Source organism: Ammospiza nelsoni, chromosome 15 (assembly GCF_027579445.1).
Source record: "Ammospiza nelsoni isolate bAmmNel1 chromosome 15, bAmmNel1.pri, whole genome shotgun sequence".
Classification (NCBI taxonomy): domain Eukaryota; kingdom Metazoa; phylum Chordata; class Aves; order Passeriformes; family Passerellidae; genus Ammospiza; species Ammospiza nelsoni.
Window position 1 is genome coordinate 4169096 of NC_080647.1, and position 19745 is coordinate 4188840.

General features: G+C 48.5%; 1 protein-coding gene across 1 annotated transcript; it reads left to right on the forward strand.

Moving 5' to 3' along the window:
* The first annotated feature begins 813 nt into the window (after positions 1 to 813).
* POF1B (POF1B actin binding protein) lies at positions 814 to 16259 on the forward strand. The gene is made up of 14 exons (XM_059482680.1): positions 814 to 1134; positions 6168 to 6206; positions 6570 to 6671; positions 8467 to 8634; positions 9580 to 9710; positions 10619 to 10646; positions 11448 to 11522; positions 13261 to 13353; positions 13992 to 14105; positions 14261 to 14413; positions 14529 to 14639; positions 15254 to 15382; positions 15659 to 15732; positions 15822 to 16259. Exons 1-14 carry the CDS (start codon positions 814 to 816, stop codon positions 15988 to 15990), a joined length of 1707 nt encoding a protein of 568 aa, XP_059338663.1. The 3' UTR covers positions 15991 to 16259.
* Positions 16260 to 19745: the final 3486 nt, after the last annotated feature.

Genomic DNA, 19745 nt, shown 5'->3' on the forward strand with positions numbered 1-19745 from the left:
AGTAACAAACTCAATCCTTTCTATCTAAGAGCTGTGAGGTGTTCCATACATGATGAGAGCTGGGAATGACAGGACAAGTGGGAGAAAGTGGCAGAGGGTGGGATTAGATGGGATACTGAGGAAAATTCCTCCCTTTGAGGCTGGTGAGGCCCTGGCACAGGTTGCTCAGAGTCACAATGGCTTTTCCATCCTGGAAGTCTCCAAGGCCGGGTTAGATGGAGCTTGGAGCATCCTGGGATGGTGGAAAGTGTCCCGGCCGATGGCAGCGGAAGGAACTGGATGGGCTTGAAGGTCCCTTTGAACCCAGACCACCCTGGGACGCTCAGATCAGCCGGTCACTGAGGCAGGCCCTGCTCTGCCGTGCAGGGATGCAGGCACAGAACCGCTCCTGCCCCGGCAGCTGCTGCTCCAGGCACAGCTCCTGGGGCCCACCGCGGCTCCTGCAGGTGCGAACGGCTCTGTGCCAACTTCATAACCTCCCGTGAAAAGAATACTTAAGTTCACTTGCGTAGCAGGTAGCTATGGCTTTACACTCCCTACACACGTTGCAAAGAGAACAGCAAAGAGCTTTAGTGAACAGCGCGGGGTTTGCTTTCCCCAGGGCCGGGTGCTGTTTCGCTGGGTGCCGTACGGGGAGCGGTGGGTGCGGAGCCGTTCCGGGCAGTGCCGGGGCCGGGGCCGGTGCCGGTGCCGGGGCGGGGTCGGCCGGGGCTCCCCGCCCGCAGGTGCGGCCCGCCCAAGGCGCGGCCCGCGCAGGTAAAGCCGGAGCGGCCCCGCCGCCGCAGTCCCAGTCCCAGTCCCAGTCCCGCCGCGATGTTCGGGGCGCAGCAGCCGCTGCAGCCGCCCGCGCTGCCCCCGCACCTCCAGCAGCAGCACCAGCACCACTACTACCGGCGGCAGCAGCACTACAGCACCCTGCCCGCCCGCCGGCCCTGCCCCGAGCCGCCGCCCTGCCCCGAGCCCCCGCCGTGCCCGGAGCCGCCGCTGCCCTGCCTGGACCCCGCTCCGCACCCGCAGGACGTGGCCTACGACCGGGTGCGCACCTACGGGCCGGGCTGCCGCCGGCTCAGCACCTCCTGCTCCTCCCGGGCCGCCTCGCCGCTGGACTGCGGCCACGGCTGCGACCCGCCACAGGTACGCGGGCACGGCCCGGCCCCTCGGGGGCTGCTCCCGGCCCGGATCAGGGGCCGTCGAAGCCGGAGCCCGACCCCGGGAGCTGCGGCGGGGCGGAGGCTCTGAGGGTCGGACCGGGCTCTCCCGGGGTGGGACGGGTCCAGCCCCGGCCCCTCCGCGCGTTTCCCCCTGTGGGAAAGCTGCTGTGGGCGCTCCCCGCCGTCCCCAGGCCGTCCCCGGGCAGGGATGCGGTCCCCGGGCTGGCCAGGCTGTCCCCGGGCAGGGATGCGGTCCCCGGGCTGGCCGGGCTGTCCCCGGGCAGGGATGCGGTCCCTGGCACCGGCCCCAGGCGGTGTCACCTTTTCGCACCCTTTAACGCGGCTCTGGCCGGTTGTGGCCCAGCCCAGCCCCGCGGGCGCTGCTCCCTTCCCACGCCGGGATGTCACTGCCTGTCTCTGCTGACTTGGGGCTGCTCATGTAAATAGAACGAGAAGCCTGTGTGCTTATTAGTTCTCTCTGAATCGATGGTGCTTAGTAGGGGCCGCCGCTTAAGTGTTGGAGTCGGGATTGGAAAGCCCTGGCAATGCAGTTCAGCAGGTTTGTTGCGTGTGTATCCAAGGCAAGGCTTGAAAGTATCGGTGGAATTTAATGTCATTTTAACATGTGCAAAAGGTGTATTAAAACTAGAAACCAATAGCTTTAGAACAGATTTGACTGCAAAACCAGAAAGGAGATAAAAATTTATTCTCAGCCCATTTTTTCCTCATACAGCAGAATGCCATTAACATCTATGGGGTTGCTCTACTGTACTCAAATAGCAATGTACATTTGTTTCAAGATGAGCTCTTACTGAATTTTCTTTCCTGTGTTATATTTACCTGTCAGAAAGAGTCTGGGTTAAGACCAATACAAGATCTGCATTCCTTTCAAAGCAGTATTTGCATAGTTTGAGGGCTGCCTTCCTCTCCAAGATGGTTTATGTAGATCCTGGGAAGTGAGCGAGCAGCTGTGATAATAGAAGGACAAGAGGAAACAGCCTCAAGTTGTGCTAGCAGAGGTTCAGGTTGGATATTAGGAAAAAATTCTTCATGGAATAGATGGTTAAGCATTGGAACACACAACCCAGGGAATTGGTGGATTCACCATCCCTGGAAGTGTTCAAAAGTGTGTCTGTGGCACTTGAGGACATGGTCGAGTGTTGGCCTTGGCCGTGCTGGGGAATGGTTGGACTCCATAATCTTGGTGAGTTTTTCCTGAATAAATCTGTGATCTAAGGGCTTTGTAGAAGGTGGTAATGGCAGAGCCATTCCCTCTGTATCCAGGTTGTTAATCCTCTTTTGCAAAATGTGGGGCAGGAGTATAAACACAGGTCTCTCACCTCCCAGATAAGTGATCTGCTCAGCTAGGCTGGATGATAGTCTGAATTGCAGTTAATTAATTAAATATTCATTGGCATAAACACTGCAGTCCCAAGCTTCCTCAGCCTGGATAAGTACGTGAACAAGGATTACAGACTCAAATGCTGTCGCTGCTCTATGGAGGATGTTTAATTTCCAACATCTGTCGTAGTCACTGAATCCATTACGTCCTGCTGATGAAAACTAATTTCTTGCTGAAGTGTTTTGCTGGACGAGACTTTAAAGTCAAGAGGGTGTAGCTCAGTCAGGCTTTGTGTGAGTTGCAGTTTCAGTGGTGGAGAAGGAAGGTGCCTAATACAGATTATTAGGAAGTTATTAAGGCAGAAAACAGTAACAAACAGGGAAGTCAGCTGGGATGAGGCAGAAGCGGCACACTTGGTGCTCGATGGGAGTTGCCCCAGAGAAGCCCTGGGAGGGGTGCAGGACATTCCCCAGGAGTGGATCAGCTGCCCTTTGAGCCCATTGTGTGGGGTCACATAAAGTGAATAATGGACTGATAGCAAGCTCCCATCTGTGTTTGGTGTACAGGAGGATTTGGGTTTGGGGGCAGCCCAGAGCTGCAGTTTCAGCTCTGTGCTGCTGCTAAAGCAAAGGGCTGGCTTTGAGCAATATTTAATTTGCTTCTGCAGAGCTTGTGTGGATTAACAATAACAGACATGTACATCCCTGTTGACACAGTGGTAGTCTTCAGTGATGTGGCTGGGTGTGCTCTTGTGTTTATGTACACTTCTAATAGGCTGGAGAGAGGGAGAATTTGAAATTGCTGTGTGCACAGAGCACATGTACTGGTACTTTTTGTGGTTCAGGATTCAGGGGTTTTCTACCTTTGTGGTTTGTTTAATCCGTGGAGAAATTCACAGCAAATTTTGCTTTGCTTGATCTGAATGAGAATTGTTTGGAATAAATTGCCTTCCAGTGTGGCTTATGTGTATGAATCCCTTCTCCATGTCATGAAAAGATAATTCCTAAAGTGGCACATACAAATTGTTTGCAGAGGGCAAAACCCTGGCAGGTTTTGTAGAGGTTCTCTGTCCATGTGAGACATTTTGGGAGTCAGGTGTTTGTGTGGCTGGGCTCAGTTCTGTGACGTGCAAAGGGCTCCCATGAAAATGGTGTAATATTAACCAGCTTTAGGGCTGGTCTGTGGTGTAACAGCCTCAAACTCAGCCTGCCATTTCCCCATTTCACCTGCCAACTGTAACTCATAAATCATGAGCAGATGACTGGATTGCTTGTAATTAGCAAGACAATGTATTGTGGATAAAGGCCTTTGACATAGATTAAATTCTCACTTTTATCTCTGGGTTGGCTGAAACCAAGGGTAACCTGTTGAAATTTTATAAAAAAGGGACACTTGATTGCTTCTACATAAAATTGGCACACTAAAGATAAATCTATCAAATGCTTATTCTAAAATTAAAAAATCTTATTTAGAAATCTTAAAGACTAGCAAAAATATTCATGCAAGTTTTAGTGTTACCTTTTAAAATTCTCCTTATAAGCCCCATGGCAGGGGGCTGGAATGGGAAGAGCTTTAAAGTCCCTTCCAACCCAAATCAATCTGCAATTCTGTAAAACAGACCCAGACTGACTGCTCAGGCTGTCATGAATTCCAAACCCACAGCAGCACTGGGCTTTCCCTTTGGAATCCCACCTTCCCTTCCTTCTCCCAGACAGAAAATGCTGCCTCTCCAGACATTGCATCTTCTGACTGCTCGGAGAGAATAACCTGAGCTTTGTCCCTTGGGAATGCTGGAAAACAGAAACAGCCCAAGATCCTTTCCACGTTCCCTCTGCTGGGGACAGCTCCAGAGGTCCTGGAGGTGGCAGCTCCTTGTGCAGAGCCCCGAGCTGTGTGTGGGCAATCCAGGCTGGCACAGACACAGCATTTCTGCCTCTTGGTCCCCTCCCAGCCTGTGCCAGTCCAGCCTGCTTGGCTGGAATGGGAGAAAGGGCAGGCAAATCCCTGTTTGTAAAGCAGTTCTTTGAAAATGAAAGAGTTTGGGTATCTCAAAAATAAGCATCATTTTATCCAGGCAAAACATTATTAGGTTCTGTATAATATTGCATATACAATGAGAATATTATAAAGGTCTGTTTCAACTTAAAATGCTTCAGACTCCTCTGCTGTGGGTTTATTCCTCTGAGACACCCTGGATGTGTTATTCTCTCTAGACTTTGAGTTAGCCCTGGCATGTTTGTCCAACCTTTCAGCAGATTCCAGGGCTGTTGTTCAGTGTCACACAATGGCCAGTGCTGTCCCTGTGCTGGTCCTGTGTCCTGCTGTCCCAGTCCCTGCTGTCCCAGGGCTCTCTGGTGTCACAGCTCCGTGTGCTCCTCAGGGACACTGAGCTCAGGCTGTGCCTGCTCTGACACCCAGCTGAAGGAAGGACCAGTGGCCATTCCCATGCTGAGTATTTCACATTTTGGTTCCAGTTCTGCAGTGCTGGTGGTGCAGGATTGGGCTGCATGTTCCACCTCTCTGTGCTGTGTCCCCAGAGTCCTGCTGGCAGCGGCACTGAGCAGCTCCCCAAGTTTCTGCAGCAGTTTTAATTTTGAAATTTCTTAATTACTCTGACTGCTGCAAAAACAGTTTCTTTTCTACTTTTGTTTCTCTTTCCTGGTGCTGTTATGATTCACTCTTGGGAGGTTTGGAAAACTGCTCCAGGCTTGCTAAACTTATGCAACAGTTGATAGGAGACCTGACCTACTTCAGGGCTGCTCTCACCTGGCTGAGAATGTGGCTGAGACTGAGCTGCAGCAACATAAACTTCCCCCTGGCTTTGGGGAAGAAATGATTCATTATGAAAATTGGAGGTTTGTGCTGTGAGGGAGGATAAACAGCATGCTGCAAACTAACAAATTGCCCAGTCCTTAGATTGGGTTCAGTGGGAACTCTGCTTGTTTGGGTAAGACCTGGATGTGAAGGGTTGCAGCAATGTGTGATTTGTTAGAACTGGTGGAGGACAGTGCCTGCCATTGCTTCTAGACAGTGCTGGGGCAAAACCTTAGGAAATGTATTTGAAAGCAAAGCTGTTGCCAGGGGCAGATTCTTGTAATTTAGAGAGGCACATCTCATTTTTCATTGCAGATGTGGGCATCATTCCCATAGGTGGCAGCTGTGGAGCTGTGTGCACTGGATGTTACCCAGGGGTTGTTGGGTGGCTCCTCTACCTGTTCACTTCTGAGTTTAACCAAAATCCAAATTTTCATGCCTTGGTGAAACAAAAGAGTATGATGCATCTCCATCTACACCAGCTGAGTTTGATGTGTAATGTGAAAAAACCAAAAATAAGAGATGGGCTGGAACAGGGACATGGGATCCAGGAAGGCTCATCCAGCTTTGATTTGTAGCCTGTTCTGCTGCACTTACAGAAAATATGGACTAATTCCCTCAGACCTGCAAAGAGAGAAAAACCCAGCTCATAAAATGCAGTGGTGGATTGTGTCCTGCCATGCTGCATATGGACCAGTTCCTTTGGGGTGGGAAGGCCCTGGGTTTAAAACATCTCCAGGTGATTGTGGCCAGTGGATCCCAAAGTACTCACAGCCAATGTCCATAATCTGAGTGCTCTGGCAGAAGAGGTGTTGGAGGTTGAGCTGCAGTAATCCTGAAGGTTTTCTCCTCCCTTGCAGGGCACCATCCGCAGGATCATTATCGAGAACCCGGACCAGGTAGGAAAACTGGGCTGGGCTTCCCTCAGCTCCTCCACAGGGGATGGGGAACACTGAGAGCTCACACCTCTGAGGGTGAGAGGTGGAATTATGAGGGGTTGGAAACACTGCAGAATGGCCACTCAGGCTCCCACCTCTCAGTCTTTATTAATATTGATTAATTACTAATTGTTTCGACTGTATTTCACACAGTCCCTATGCAAGCACAGCCCCTTTGTTTCCAAATGGACACACACTCACGTGTTCGCATCCTTAAGGACATCTCACATATCTCTAAATTATCTATTTTTAGTCAAAATTACACTAATCCTGAGTTTGCTGGTTGACAGGATTTATGGATGTTTTTATTTATGTGTTTTACAGGAGCCATTATCCCCTTTTCTTAGAGGGGCCAGTTTCTCTCCTGGAAATAATGTCATCTATGAAAAAACAATAAGAAAATATGAGCTATTAAATCCCCTCCAAGTAAGTTGGCTGTTTATATTATCTATTGCAAGAAGAAAATTGAGTTGGTAGCAGGAAATGGAAGTTTCTGGGTTGGGTTGGTTCTGGGTTTTTTTATTTTTGTTAGGAGTAGCTTCCAACCTGAGAACTGCCTTGTTATGATCTGGGATACATTCTCAAAGTAAATGAAGCAATATTTAAGGAGAGCAGAAAGTGGAATGTTTGCCATATTTTTCCTTAGAATTTATTATTAATTAACACTGAAAACTGCTGTTGTGTCTGTAATATTGTCAGCCTGTATCTGAATAGGGGTGTGAATTAGTTTCTTGGAATAGCTTTATAACAGAACAACCAAGATACATATTTAGAAAAAAAAAAATTAAAACCACAATTTTTTATTTTACTAACTCTTGAAAAAATATATGTGGTAAACCTGTCTGAAATTTCATCTCACAATTGGTGTTTTGTCAATAGCAAAGATATTGCTCCATTTTATTTTTCTGAAACATTTCCAACAGGAAAAAAAAAGAAATTTGGCATATCTCAGAGTGATTTACCTGAGGTTTTTTTTTTTACTTTGTTTTTTAAAATGGAGCTTTTCATGCCTCTTTGGATTTTAGACAGCTGAGTTCTGTGATATCCAGGCTCTGAAGTGGAAAAGATAAAAAAACCGTAATTGCAAATAACAGTTTCTTTCTTTCTGCAGATGATGTACAAAGAAAAGAGTAAAAAATTGTGGAGTTTAGCCCTGGAAACCATAGTTTTATTTCTGGTTTTTGTTACCTGAGCTATGTTTGGATTTAGGTAAAATCAGGAGCATAGTTCTAAAGGAAATTTTCATGTGTAGTGGGACATCCACCTTGGGAAAAGTTTTTTGCCTGTACTTCTCACTGGCACCTACTCAAATTGGAAGGAAAATTGATGAATTACAACTCTGTTAGATATAAAAGCAATTTAGTTTGGATTATTAAAACATCCAAAGCCACCACCAGCACTGCCAGTCACAGGCACATTTCATTCACTACTGAGGTCGATGTGCCACTCCATGCAGTGCCCAGCATTAACCCTTTCTGCCCCAGCAGGGGCATTTCCCACCCTGCAGGGTGCCCAGCATTAACCCTTTCTGCCCCAGCAGGGGCATTTCCCACCCCTGCAGTGTACCCAGCATTAACCCCTTCTCCCCCAGCAGAGGCCTTTCCCACCCTGCAGGGTGCCCAGCACTGACAGGTCCTTTCTCCCCCAGCAGGGGCATTTCCATCCATGCAGTGCCCAGCATTAACGCTTTCTCCCCCAGCAGAGGCATTTCCCACCCTGCAGGGTGCCCAGCACTGACAGGTCCTTTCTCCCCCAGCAGGGGCATTTCCATCCATGCAGTGCCCAGCATTAACCCTTTCTCCCCCAGCAGAGGCATTTCCCACCCCTGCAGTGTACCCAGCATTAACCCTTTCTCCCCCAGCAGGGGCATTTCCCACCCTGCAGGGTGCCCAGCACTGACAGGTCCTTTCTCCCCCAGCAGAGTCCTTTCCCACCCTGCAGCGTACCCAGCATTAACCCTTTCTCCCCCAGCAGAGTCCTTTCCCACCCTGCAGCGTACCCAGCATTAACCCCTTCTCCCCCAGCAGAGGCATTTCCCACCCCTGCAGTGTACCCAGCATTAACCCCTTCTCCCCCAGCAGAGGCCTTTCCCACCCTGCAGTGTACCCAGCATTAACCCCTTCTCCCCCAGCAGGGGCATTTCCATCCATGCAGTGCCCAGCATTAACCCCTTCTCCCCCAGCAGAGGCCTTTCCCAGCCCTGACAGCTCCTCTCGTGCAGGAGCGGCAGTTCCCGGTGTGCCCGCTGGAGCCGTGCCCGCCGTGCCCGCCGCCCCCGGTGACACAGCAGTGCCAGCAGACACAGACGGGCAGTCCCTGCGAGCTGGGCCCGGGCAGTGACGAGTGCCGGGGACAGCCCGTGAGGAGGGGCACGGCCGCCCCAGAGCTGGTGAGGGCTCCTGGTTTGTTCTGTGCTCGGTTCGCTCTTAGGCAGGGACAGAAGCCCGGGAGTGAGTGGGTTTGTGGCTCTGCAGCCTCCAGAGCTTTGTGGGGGACTCTCAGCACCAGCCCCTGTCACTGAGCTGGGTCTCCGTGTCTGTCTGGGACTGTCCAAGGCTTTCTCACCTGCTGTTGGGGGGGAAGGGCTGTTTGAGAGGTGTATTTCTCTTTGTCACAGACCTGTGCTCAGGTGTGCACTGACTGAGGTGAGCCTGGGGTGTTTAGCTGGGCTCAGTCTCACGAGGCTGTTTAGTTTTGCTTTTCTTTACCCATCAATTCAGTCGGGTTTCAGTCTGTACACAAAGACTGAGGGATGCACAGCCTCTGCTTTGAGAGGGAACACACATTACTTTAGAACCTGGGCAAACATCAGCTCAGGGTTCCTTTCTTCCTATGCTGATCAGCCAGGGCTTCAAATGTATTTCAATTTGATGCAAAAGTTGTTGACACAAATTCAGTGGAATCACTAATGCTTCCTGGTGTACCTGCAGCCTGTTGGTGCAGCTGGGGAGGGAGTGCAGCAGGTCCCTCCTGTGCACCCAGTCGGGGTTTGGGTGACAAACACAAACACCCTGGGGACCTTGGTGTCACAGCTGTGCAGAACCTTCCAGAGCTGGACACTCCCATCAACCAGCTCAGGACACTCAGCTTGGGCTGAGGACACTGCTGTGCAAGCAGGACTTTGCTGGTTCTTGTTGTTCTAAAGGAAGTCATTCCTCTCTGTTCGGTTTACGGAAAACCAGCAGACATGGAAGACTCACTACCAAGAAAAGTGTAAATAAATTGAAAATTGCTAAAAGCAGCCAGACCCAAATCCTACCTGCAGCATTTTCATGTTCAGCTTTATCCAAAGAAGGGATCCATCCTGTCCTGATGCCCTGCCTGTCTCTGCCAGGTGAGCTGCCCCCAGGACAGCCCCGAGCAGCTGGACTGTCGCTTCTTTGGGGAGCTGCTGGCCGAGCTGCACCGCAAGAGCAACGACCTGTACAGCTGCCTGCTGCAGCACGTGGAGAAGATTGGGACAAGGTATTGCCACTGTCATTCCTGTGTCCCAGACATCCAGTTGTTTGTGAATTGGTTGTGCTCTTTGTTTCTTCCTGACAGCTGGAATTGACACTGGATGTTTTACACATTCATCTGATTTGCAAGTAACTGAGGGCACAGAAATGCTGTAAGCCAAGGAAATTTATTGAATGTGATGCTTAAGAATTGTGTCTCCCATACACGTTTGTACATTGAGCAAACAAGAACTTACAGCACACCCTGACATACATTTCATGACACAATTCTATTGCTGTGTCCTGAACAACCCAAATGTCCAAATTCCCTCCGTCCTGTTGTGATGTTGTGTCATGGATCAAGGCCAGCCACCACCAGGCATAAAGCTCAGTCTCTACATCCAAATGAACATTAAGCATGTTTTCTGCAGAGCCCTGCAGACCATCTGTGGCAAGAAATGAGAGTCCCAGCAGGCAGTGCCCTGCACAACCTTCCCCCCTTCCCTCCCATCACCCTCATTCTTCCCCCTCACTCCCAATCTTATCTGGTGCCTTCCAAGGTCACTGAATAAGGAAAGTGGTCCTGTAGCAGGGGAAAAAGGGAATTTAACCATCACAGAAACCCTGAGTCGACACTGGGAGCAGGGCAGGGAATTGCAGCAGAGTTGTGGGCAAACCATTACCCAGGCAATTAAGGGAGTAATTGGGTTTACTGCCCATAATTGGGATAACTGCCCAAAGGACTGGGGATAGTCAGCCTGTGTTTGCTGTGCTGCTGTAGGACTCCAGTCTCCCCAGGAATTCCTCCACAGAGGGAGGTAATGGCTCTTCAGCTGAGAAAGGCCCTTCCTTGCTCTGTATTGTCCAGATAATCTTTTAGTGGTGAACGTGGGCCTGAATCCTGGAAGTTCTCAAGCAGCTTTTTGTGTTTTACAGGAACCACGACATCGAATTCACATGCCAGGTAAGGCCCAGGCTGTCCCTGCCACCACTGGGGGAGGGCTCAAGCAAACAAAGCCAAAGCAGCTGAAATGAAGGAGCCTGGTCTCTGTCAATGCTCCCTGCTTGGTAAAAACATTCAGAGCCTGAAAAACACTGCCAGGCAGGTATTTGCAAATGTGATAATACTGAAAGGAAACTTCAAGAATTTGCATTATTCCAGTATGAGAGTCAAATTTTGGAAGTCTCTCCTGCTGTTCCATCAATGGTTTCACTGGAAAATGACTTGCACAGATACCTGCGTTTTTACAATGTGTTTTTTGCAAAGGCTTTTTCACTCCCTGGCCAGTGAAGCTGCTGCTGAGCAGCAGGTGCTGCACCTGTGAAGGCATTCAGTGTGAATGGGGCAGAAATACCTGTCCAGGGTTCACTTCCAGTGAATCCTGGCAGCATCTCCTGGTGGTCAGCTGGGGTTTATTGGCAGCCCATTCTGAGGTTTTGCCCCACCATAAACTGCTGGGAGTTGTTGTAGTATCAGCTGTTAATTCCTGAGAGAGGATTGGTTTGAATACTGCTTTTAAATGTTGAATTTAAGCATTTGAATATATGCTTCATGTATCACTTTATCTCACTTTGTACATGCCCCACATATAAAAGACTTTGGAAGTTTTCTGGATAGACTTTGATCTATTTTTGTTCTTATTTGCCTTGTGCTAAAGATGTTTTTCATAGCAGAGCTGTGTAATTAATGAAGAAACCACACTACTAATCTACCAGGCAAAATTCTTAATCAAGATGTCTCCCCTTTCCTCCCTTCTTTGCTTAGACTGAAGATATTGAAGAATTAATTCCCAAAGGACTGTCTGAGGCAACAAAGCAGCAGATTCGTTATCTCCTGCAGGTATGGCAGCTTGGCAGCCTGTAGGAGCTGGGAGTAGGAGCTGGCTCACACACAGGAGGGACTTGGTACTTAACACCCTTCACTCTGTATTCCCTCATCCCACTGTTTCTGGAGTGAGGGGGTGGAATGGTGGCTTTAAAGGAAATGTCTCATGGACCCACAGTTCACTTGTGTATTTTAAACTGAGCTCTGCTGGGGCTTTCCTGCAGTTTCATTGAAACTGTCTTGGCTTTTGACCACTGACAGGAGAACAGGGACCTTTCATCTTTGTGTGTTGTGTGTTAAGGCTTTAAAAGCCAAACACAAACAGGAGGTGCTAAAAGCCCAGCAGCAGAGCCTGAATCCCACCTGCTCCCAGCCCAAACCCTTGGCTGGGCATGGAGCAGGGAGGGAGCTGAAGAACCAGCCCAGGAAGACAAAACCCTTTACACCTGAACCACAGCAGGAATGGTTCTGTTTGCTGCTGGATGCCAAAAGCACACTCAGCACTCAGAGCTGCCTTTGCCAGGCAGGTGTGTCAGAGCAGGATCCAGGGCAGCCTCAGCAGGAGTGTCCTGATCTGGGCTCCCTCAGGTAGGGGAAGGGTGATCCTACCTGGGAGCTGCACCCTGGAATCACTTCCTGGTAAAAAAATCCATTGAAATGAGGTTGAGAAGGAGCAGCCTGGTCTGAGTTCACAGCTGCCCTGCTCTGACCTCCCCATCCCTTCCAGCTGGAATTGTTCTGTGCTTCTCTTACAAGGAAGAGGGACATCAACCCCATGGACATCCCAGCCAGCATGAGGGCATTCCATGGCCTCACACTGGCACACTGTCCTGGGAGGCTGGTTCAGCTCCAGGTGAAAAGCTGGAACAAGCATTTCCTGCTGTGTCTGTGTCCAGCTGGTTTTACATCCCCACAGCTGTGATTATAAAATGCTGCCAGAATGGCTTTTGGGGAGCCAGGTGTTGTCAGGATCCACGCAGGGTGCTCTCAGACCCCTTGGCCACCAGAACCATAAGGCAAAAGGAGCGTTACAACTTGAGTGTATTTTGTGTGTCCTTTCAAAGTCTATTTTTCTTCTTTTAAATAATATACATGTATCATGAAATGCAACAATTTATATTTTCACCTGTGAATCAATACACAGCTATTAAAGGCATTAAAATTAACATTCCAAAGGAGAACAGTGTTGGGCTGTGGTCACTTATGGTTTTCTCTTTCATCCAGGTGACTCCTTTCATCTTTGGGATCTTTTTCCTTTTAAAGGGAGGAGTTGGCTGTATGAGCTTTTTTAATTTAAATTTTTAAAAATGTTAATTAAATTCCTTCATCCTTGAGCCCAAAGCTTTGCCAGATCTCAAATATGACTCATTCCTCTGTGCCTTTTCAGGCAGGGCAGTAATTTTTAAAAATTCGTGTGAGCACAAAGCTTTTAAAGCTCAAATAATAATTGTACAATATTAACACATTTATTTTTCCCTTTATTGGTGTACAAAGGCAGTTCCTTACCCTGTTGTTCCTTCCATTTTAACAATGTTGCCCTGTGTTACAAGGCAGAAATTGAACGCTGGCATTTGCAGAACAAAGAGCAAGGAAAATGTTTCCTGTAGAAACTGTGGGCACTTCAAAGGATGTGCAATGGTTTCAGAAGTTACTGTCAGCTGTAAAGCAGTTTCTGTTCTACCTCTTGTCAGGCATATTGTAAACAAAGCTGCCTAATTAATCCCAATTATCCTTTTCATTTCTTCCCTCCCAGATGAGAGCGACATCGGACAAATCCCTGAGACTTGTGCTTTCCACCTTCAAGAACCTGCGGGAGGAGCTCTGCCATCTGCAGGATGACCTGGGGGTGAGTCCTGCTCCTCATCCTCCTCATCCAGCTGGCAGCAGGAGCCCAGGGCTGGCACTGCAGGCTGTGCCTGTGCTGGGGGCAGTGGCTGCTCTGGCAGTGCCTCAGGGGGCTGCAAGGACAGGGGTGGCTTTGGCAGCTCCCCAGGTTTCTGGCCTTCAGCCATCCCAGCCTTGTGGCTGTGGATGCAGGCAGCAGACAATTCCTGCTGGGGAAGCAGCAATGTTTCCCATACCAGCCCAAGTGCTCAGCACTGCTGGGAATGTCACAGCATTGTCCTGGAAAATGCAAAGTTGAAGGAGAAGAGTTTGAACTTGAACACAGAGCAAGGAGTCGCTGCAGTGGGCTTAGTTTTGGGGTGGTTTTTGTTTGTTTGGGGTTTTTTGTTGGCTTCTATTTAAATTGTTTCTGAGGCAGACTGGAAGGGCAGTGATCCAGGATCCCAGTGCTCACCACCCAGCACAAAGCCACAGGCACTACGGTGTGTGCTATGTACCTAAACCCCAAAGTTTCAAGGAAGTTAAGCATTCTCTCAGTTCTAAAACATCCCTTTATTAATGACTGTGTTGCACTTTATGGGAAGAGTTTACTGAAAAATTGCAGCTTTTGACTGTAAACTTTTGACTTTTGTCCTGCAGAAGCTGGAAACTGACAATATCTTGCTGAGGAAGGATTTGTCTTTTAAGGATTCCCAAGTGAAAGAATATGAAACAATGCTGGCTTCTCTGAGGGAGAACAATCGTCAGCAGCAGGTACATCAAGAAACATTTCCAGTGTCATTCCAGGCAGCCAAAATGGGGGCAATTTGCTGACTTCTGGGTACTCTGAGGAACTGCTGCCTGCTGTGTGTGTGATGCTGTTCCTTCCCTGAGGAATTCCAGGTGCTCATTCCCCCTGTGCTTTGCAGCAAGGGCTCAGGGACAGCACTGCCAAGTGCCGCTCGCTGGAGGAGCAGCTCCTGTCCCTGCGGCTCAGCGAGGGTGACAAGGACTGCCAGCTGAAGGAGCTGGAGTACAGCAAGAGGGCCCTGGAGCAGGAGATCCAGAGCCTCAAGCTTCAGGTGAGGGCTCACCTGGCTGGGTGCAGGAGCTGAGTCCCAGACTCAGAGGGGTCAGTGTAAGGAAACTAACAATGAAAGCATTTTTTTTTTAAATAAAATTGGGTTCTTTGTGCAGAGCTGCTCCAGCCCGACGCTGCAGACCACGACAGATGAGCTCTCCAGCCGCTACGTGGAGATGATCAACAACCTCAGGGAAGACAAGGACAGGGAGATCCGCAGCCTCAGGGTGAGGGGCTCTGCTGGTGTGTGCAGGGACAGCTGCTCCTGCACTTGGAGCAGCAGAGATCTTCCACAGGCACTTTTTGGGTGTCTTCTGGCTGTGCAGTTACTTTACTCACAGACACTGGTGGTGGTTTAAAACCTTTATAGTACAACATAAAACTCCGATTTAAAAAAAATCCAACTATTCTTTACATGAAGAAATTAGGGATCAACCTGATTAGTGGGCTGTCCTAAAGGGATATTTTGTGTGTCCTGATAATATAAGAAATTAGTCAAAATATGCTTAATAGGAAACAAAAAATTAATCCCAGTCACTGCTGTATGTAGGAAATCTCTCTCATGGAAATCAGTGGGAAAAGTCTCCAGCTCTGGAAGCCAATTCAACTGGTTCAGTGTTGGTTTAGCTTGAGAATTGTAAAATCATTAAGTTAATACTGGGTAGAATTCAGTTCAATTAGCACTTTATGAATTTACTGTGTGGCTCAACTTCCTGACCTGAAAATCCCTGGGTCTCACTGTTGGTGGTGTCAATGAAATGCCACCCCCAGAGCCCTGGGTGGGTGTTGAGGGGCCCTGCCCAAGCCCCCCACACCTGAGAGCTGCTGCCTTGTTCTGCAGTCCCAGCTGTGCCAGTTCCAGCAGGACATAACCAGGAGAGAGGGGAGCAACAGCGACTTGCAAATGAGGCTGCACGAACTGACATCGCTGCTGGAGGACAAAGAGGCTTTTATTAAACAACAGCAAGAGGTAAAATGATACAAGTTATTCCTCTGAGGGTTTTTGTGTTTAAGCCTCCATGTACTGTGTAGGTGGAACCTAATCAGGAAGTCCCTTGTCCTCTCCTGGCTCAGGAAAGGGGGTTAGGATTTGTTCAACCTGAATGCTGTTCCTCTGCCAGCCTTCTGGAAGGGCAGATTTTGAGACTGTTGAGACAAATTTCTGCAAATATTTTGTTGTGGCTTTACTGAACTGATACTTCAGAAAACATGACTTGACATCAATGTTTGCTTTTGGTTTTGTCAGGAGCTCTTCAGACTGAAGCATGACAAGTTTTCGGGCAGTCAGTCCCCTGGGGTGACAGCCATCATCACTAAAAAGTAACGTGTTATTCACCTTTGTTAGAAACACATCCTTTGGGCTTTCCTTTGTTTAGGCTCTGTTAAGCAACCTTTTCAACTCTCTGCAGGTACAGGAATCAGTATCCTATTCTGGGTCTCCTGTCTGATGACTACAAGGTCACATCACCTGTCAATAAATCACAAACGATTGTAATTGAGAGGACTGGAGAGATCTGGAAACATGTAAGTTACCTGGAGATGGACTGTCCCTCTGCAATCCCTAAGTCTTCAATTTAACTTCAAAGCAAATATTACCCAAACTGAGAGCTCAGCGATGCCCTCGTGGTAATTTAACTGCAAAAAGCAAAGTGACTGCAGCCAGGGAACTGTCCTGGCTCTTGGAGCAGGCAGTAATTGGTGGGTGTGGTACAAATAAAACTTTTTGTTGTTTTCTCTGGCACGTAATTACCCTGAACAAAAGCATCAGCGCTGCTCTAACAGCGGCCCCGGGGTGTTGCTGTACCGGGCAGGTAGGCAGGGGCTGTGTCCTGCTGTGCTCTGGGTGAGCAGGGATTTGGGAGGAATGTGCTCCTCTGCGTTAGGAACATTAATGACTCCAAGCCATTACTAAAACACACAAAGCACCACATCCCTGAAACTCACCCTGAGCCAGGGCAGTGACAAACCCAGGAATGCAGAAGAGTGGTGACATTTTAAGGAGTGATTCAGAATAAAAATAGAAAACAGGGCTGCAGAAGCTATTTCTGTTCCAGGCAGGGCTCATGGTGCTAAGTCTGGCTACAAGGTAAATAAAGGCTGGAGAAATGGCAGGGTGGCCAAGCTGGCGTGGTGGTGGGTGCAGGCACAAGGTCACAGCAGCACCTGGACACAACCACGGGGGGACACAGCCAGGGGACAGCTCTGTGACAGCCTGGGCAGATGCAGGTAACACACCTGGCCTGTCCCTCAAGGGGACCTTGCCTGCAGCAGGATTATAAAAGCAAAAGGCTCAGGGCACTGGCAAAGAGCAGAGTTTTATTACTGATCCCTAAACTTCACCCGCGTGCATTGCAACCTAGTGAAATGTCAAGCAATGAAACAGCAATAGAGAAATGAAAAAGTGAAGTGTTTGGTACAGAGGAAAGGCTCACGGGTCCCCTTGGACACTGTACAAGAGAAAACAAGCAGGTAATTAAATGAGATGCTTTACAGGAGATAGTTTGTTTCATAACAGAAACAGGTTTGTGCATTTCTTCTAACAAGCTGCTTGTTTCTTTTAGGAATGAGAAACCTCTGAGCCCTCAGAGCTGCTCCAAGGAGCTCACAAACCACTAAAACTGCTTTACTTTCTGCTCTTCTGCATCCAAGAAAAGGTTCAGTCTGATAGTGAGGAAGGCTGGGAAAACATTAAGGACTCACTTTTCCCTCGGAGGAGTGGGATGCTTGGGATGCTATCCCTGTGTGGACTTCAGCTGTTCTTGACTAGCTCCTGTTCTTCAGGCAACCTAGGAGACAAAAGGAAGACACCTGAAACCTTTTCCTCTTGGTCCTTGTAGCCATGTTCTGTCTCTTCATGCTGAGAGTGGGAATGACCCCGTTGTCAGCCCCACCCCTCCTGCAGCTACTTTCAGTGCAGTCACAGGCTGCACGGGAACTTCACAAATACCTCACTGGGAACTGCTCCTCTCCCTACACCTGCCTCTGTCTGGGAAGCTCGGACACAAAGGACAAAACTTCATCAAACCCAGCTTCTGACCTGGCAAATGCCAGCAGGACCCAGTTCACTGAAGGGCTGGGACAAGGTTTATTTTAGAGAATGCTTCTGCCCTCAGAGGTGATGTATTTTCAGCCCCAAACCAGCTGTATTTATTTGCTGTGCTTCAAATTTTCAAGAACTTGGTATATATTTTTATATAGAAGAACTTTGTGTGAGAATAACTCATGGACTAAATTTCCTTATCAGACCAACCTGCCATTTACAATTTCCACTTCTTTAAGTACCACAGAAATTCTTTCAAACTGATTTGGTGTTCATGATTCAGTAGTTGTCTGAGCAACACAGCACAGAGAAAGTTTGCAGTGCTGCAATCCAAAGGTGCTTTTTTATTGTGGGGTTCTTGCTTTGCTTTCCTGCTGCAGCCATGTATTTCTGTTCCCAGATACTACAGACCCTAGGCAATGTTTAATGGGGAAAGAATGCTGGAGGCTACCTGTAACCATGAAATAAACCCAAGTCTAACTCTCTGGATCATTGTCTGTCTGTCCTGGAAGCATCTTGTGTACAGCTGGAGGGAGGGGTGTAGGTGGTGTCTTGTTCCTCTCCATGAATCTTTACAAGTGAAGGACTGGGGCTCTCAGGTGCTGCTGGATGTCCAGCTGGCCTGGTGCTCTTCAGGACTGGGCAAAGAGCCACGAGTAAAACCTGTTCCTGCTGCTGCTCTTTGAGTGTGTCCAGGCTGAGATGGGCCTGCAGTTTCACCAGCCTGGTTTAATTACTTAAATACCCTCCTTTGAATGAGTGCCTTGCCCCTCTGCATTCAGTAATTATTCTAAAAGAGATTCTAAAGCAACCCCCTTTTCTGCAGAGCACTGAATAAAAGGCACATCTACACTCAGAGCTAACATGCTCCTGCCATGGGACAGTGGCAGTGCAATAAATCATTTTAGTTACACTGTCAGCACAAGACTTTCACCTTTGGTGATCTGAAACACAAAAAGGACTAAAGCACCCTGTCTGTTCAATGCCATCAGTTACCTGTGCAGGGCTCTGGGTGCAGCTGCTCCTTGTGGTTCCACCAGGGCTGGGGGTTCTCACAGCTCAGACCAAGCTACAAAGAGCAGAAATGGGAGTTATTGGTGGCCACAGGTCCTGATGGCTCATCCCAGCTATGGAGTTCCTGAGCAGCCCCTCAGTGACACCAACCTGTGTTTCCTCCATCCATGGCTCAGCACAGGAACTCCTTAAGGAGGGACAGGGCTCAGAGCAGGAGCTGCTGGGTGTGGTGACAATTCCATGGCAAAGGCCACCATCAGGCAAATCTCTTTTTAAATCCAGCTGATCCATCCCAGTGCAAACACCATCCTGGGGCAGCCAGGGAAGCTGCAGCCTGCTTACAAAAAGCCCAGGTTGCTGCTCAGGCCAGCCAGCTCTGTCCTGGGACAAGGACAGCTCCTCAAAGAATCTGAAGGTCACCAGATCCTGTAAATGCTACAGAGAAGAGACTGTAACTACACTTTGTACTCACAGAAAACACAAAGCAATTGTCAAAAAGCTGATTACACTAGTAGATAAAGCATACAGCCATTTATTTATAGGCTGGTTTTGTTTTCAAACCATATGTATTTAGAAAGCAAATTTAGTATTTTTTACTAGGAAGTACCTGTTACTGTGGGCTCAGCTGTCCCCTCTTGGCTGTGGAACTGGAACTGATTTACCTAATGTGGTTTCTGCTGAAGTTTACAGAAACACATTTTCTCATTTACTCAGCTCTGTAAATCCTGGTTAGAAACATTTTACTTTAGCTCATTTCCCACCTCAATTTCAAGTAGCTTCACCAAGACTTCTACATTTTTTCTAGGAACAAATTAGAAAGAAGTCAGACACTATTTACTTTATAAAATTACAACAATATGCACACTTCCCTGTCTTTATCTGCCAGAATGCAGAGTCTTGTTTTGCACTGAAAAGGAGAAAACTGTCTTCTTTGTTTTGACTGACCTTTCTGCAGTATTGAAGTTGCTCTGCCTCAGCTGTAAAATAAAAGCCAGACAGCCCTGGCTGGCAAGTCCCTGACAGCTCCAGCAGCCACCAGCCCACACCCAGTACCTCACCTTTACCTGCAGAGTTCTGCTGCAGCTCTTCCTCATTTTCTCTCTGATTTATCGCCTTTAATTGCAGGCAGTTGAAACCTGAGGAAAGAAAAACATAGCTGATGATCAGGATGTGAATCACTTTTAACTGCACCTGTCAGCCCAATAAAATGCTGCACCAAACAGATCTGACATTTCAGAGCAAGCCCTGCACACCTTTGGGAGGCTCTGTTTGCTCAAGG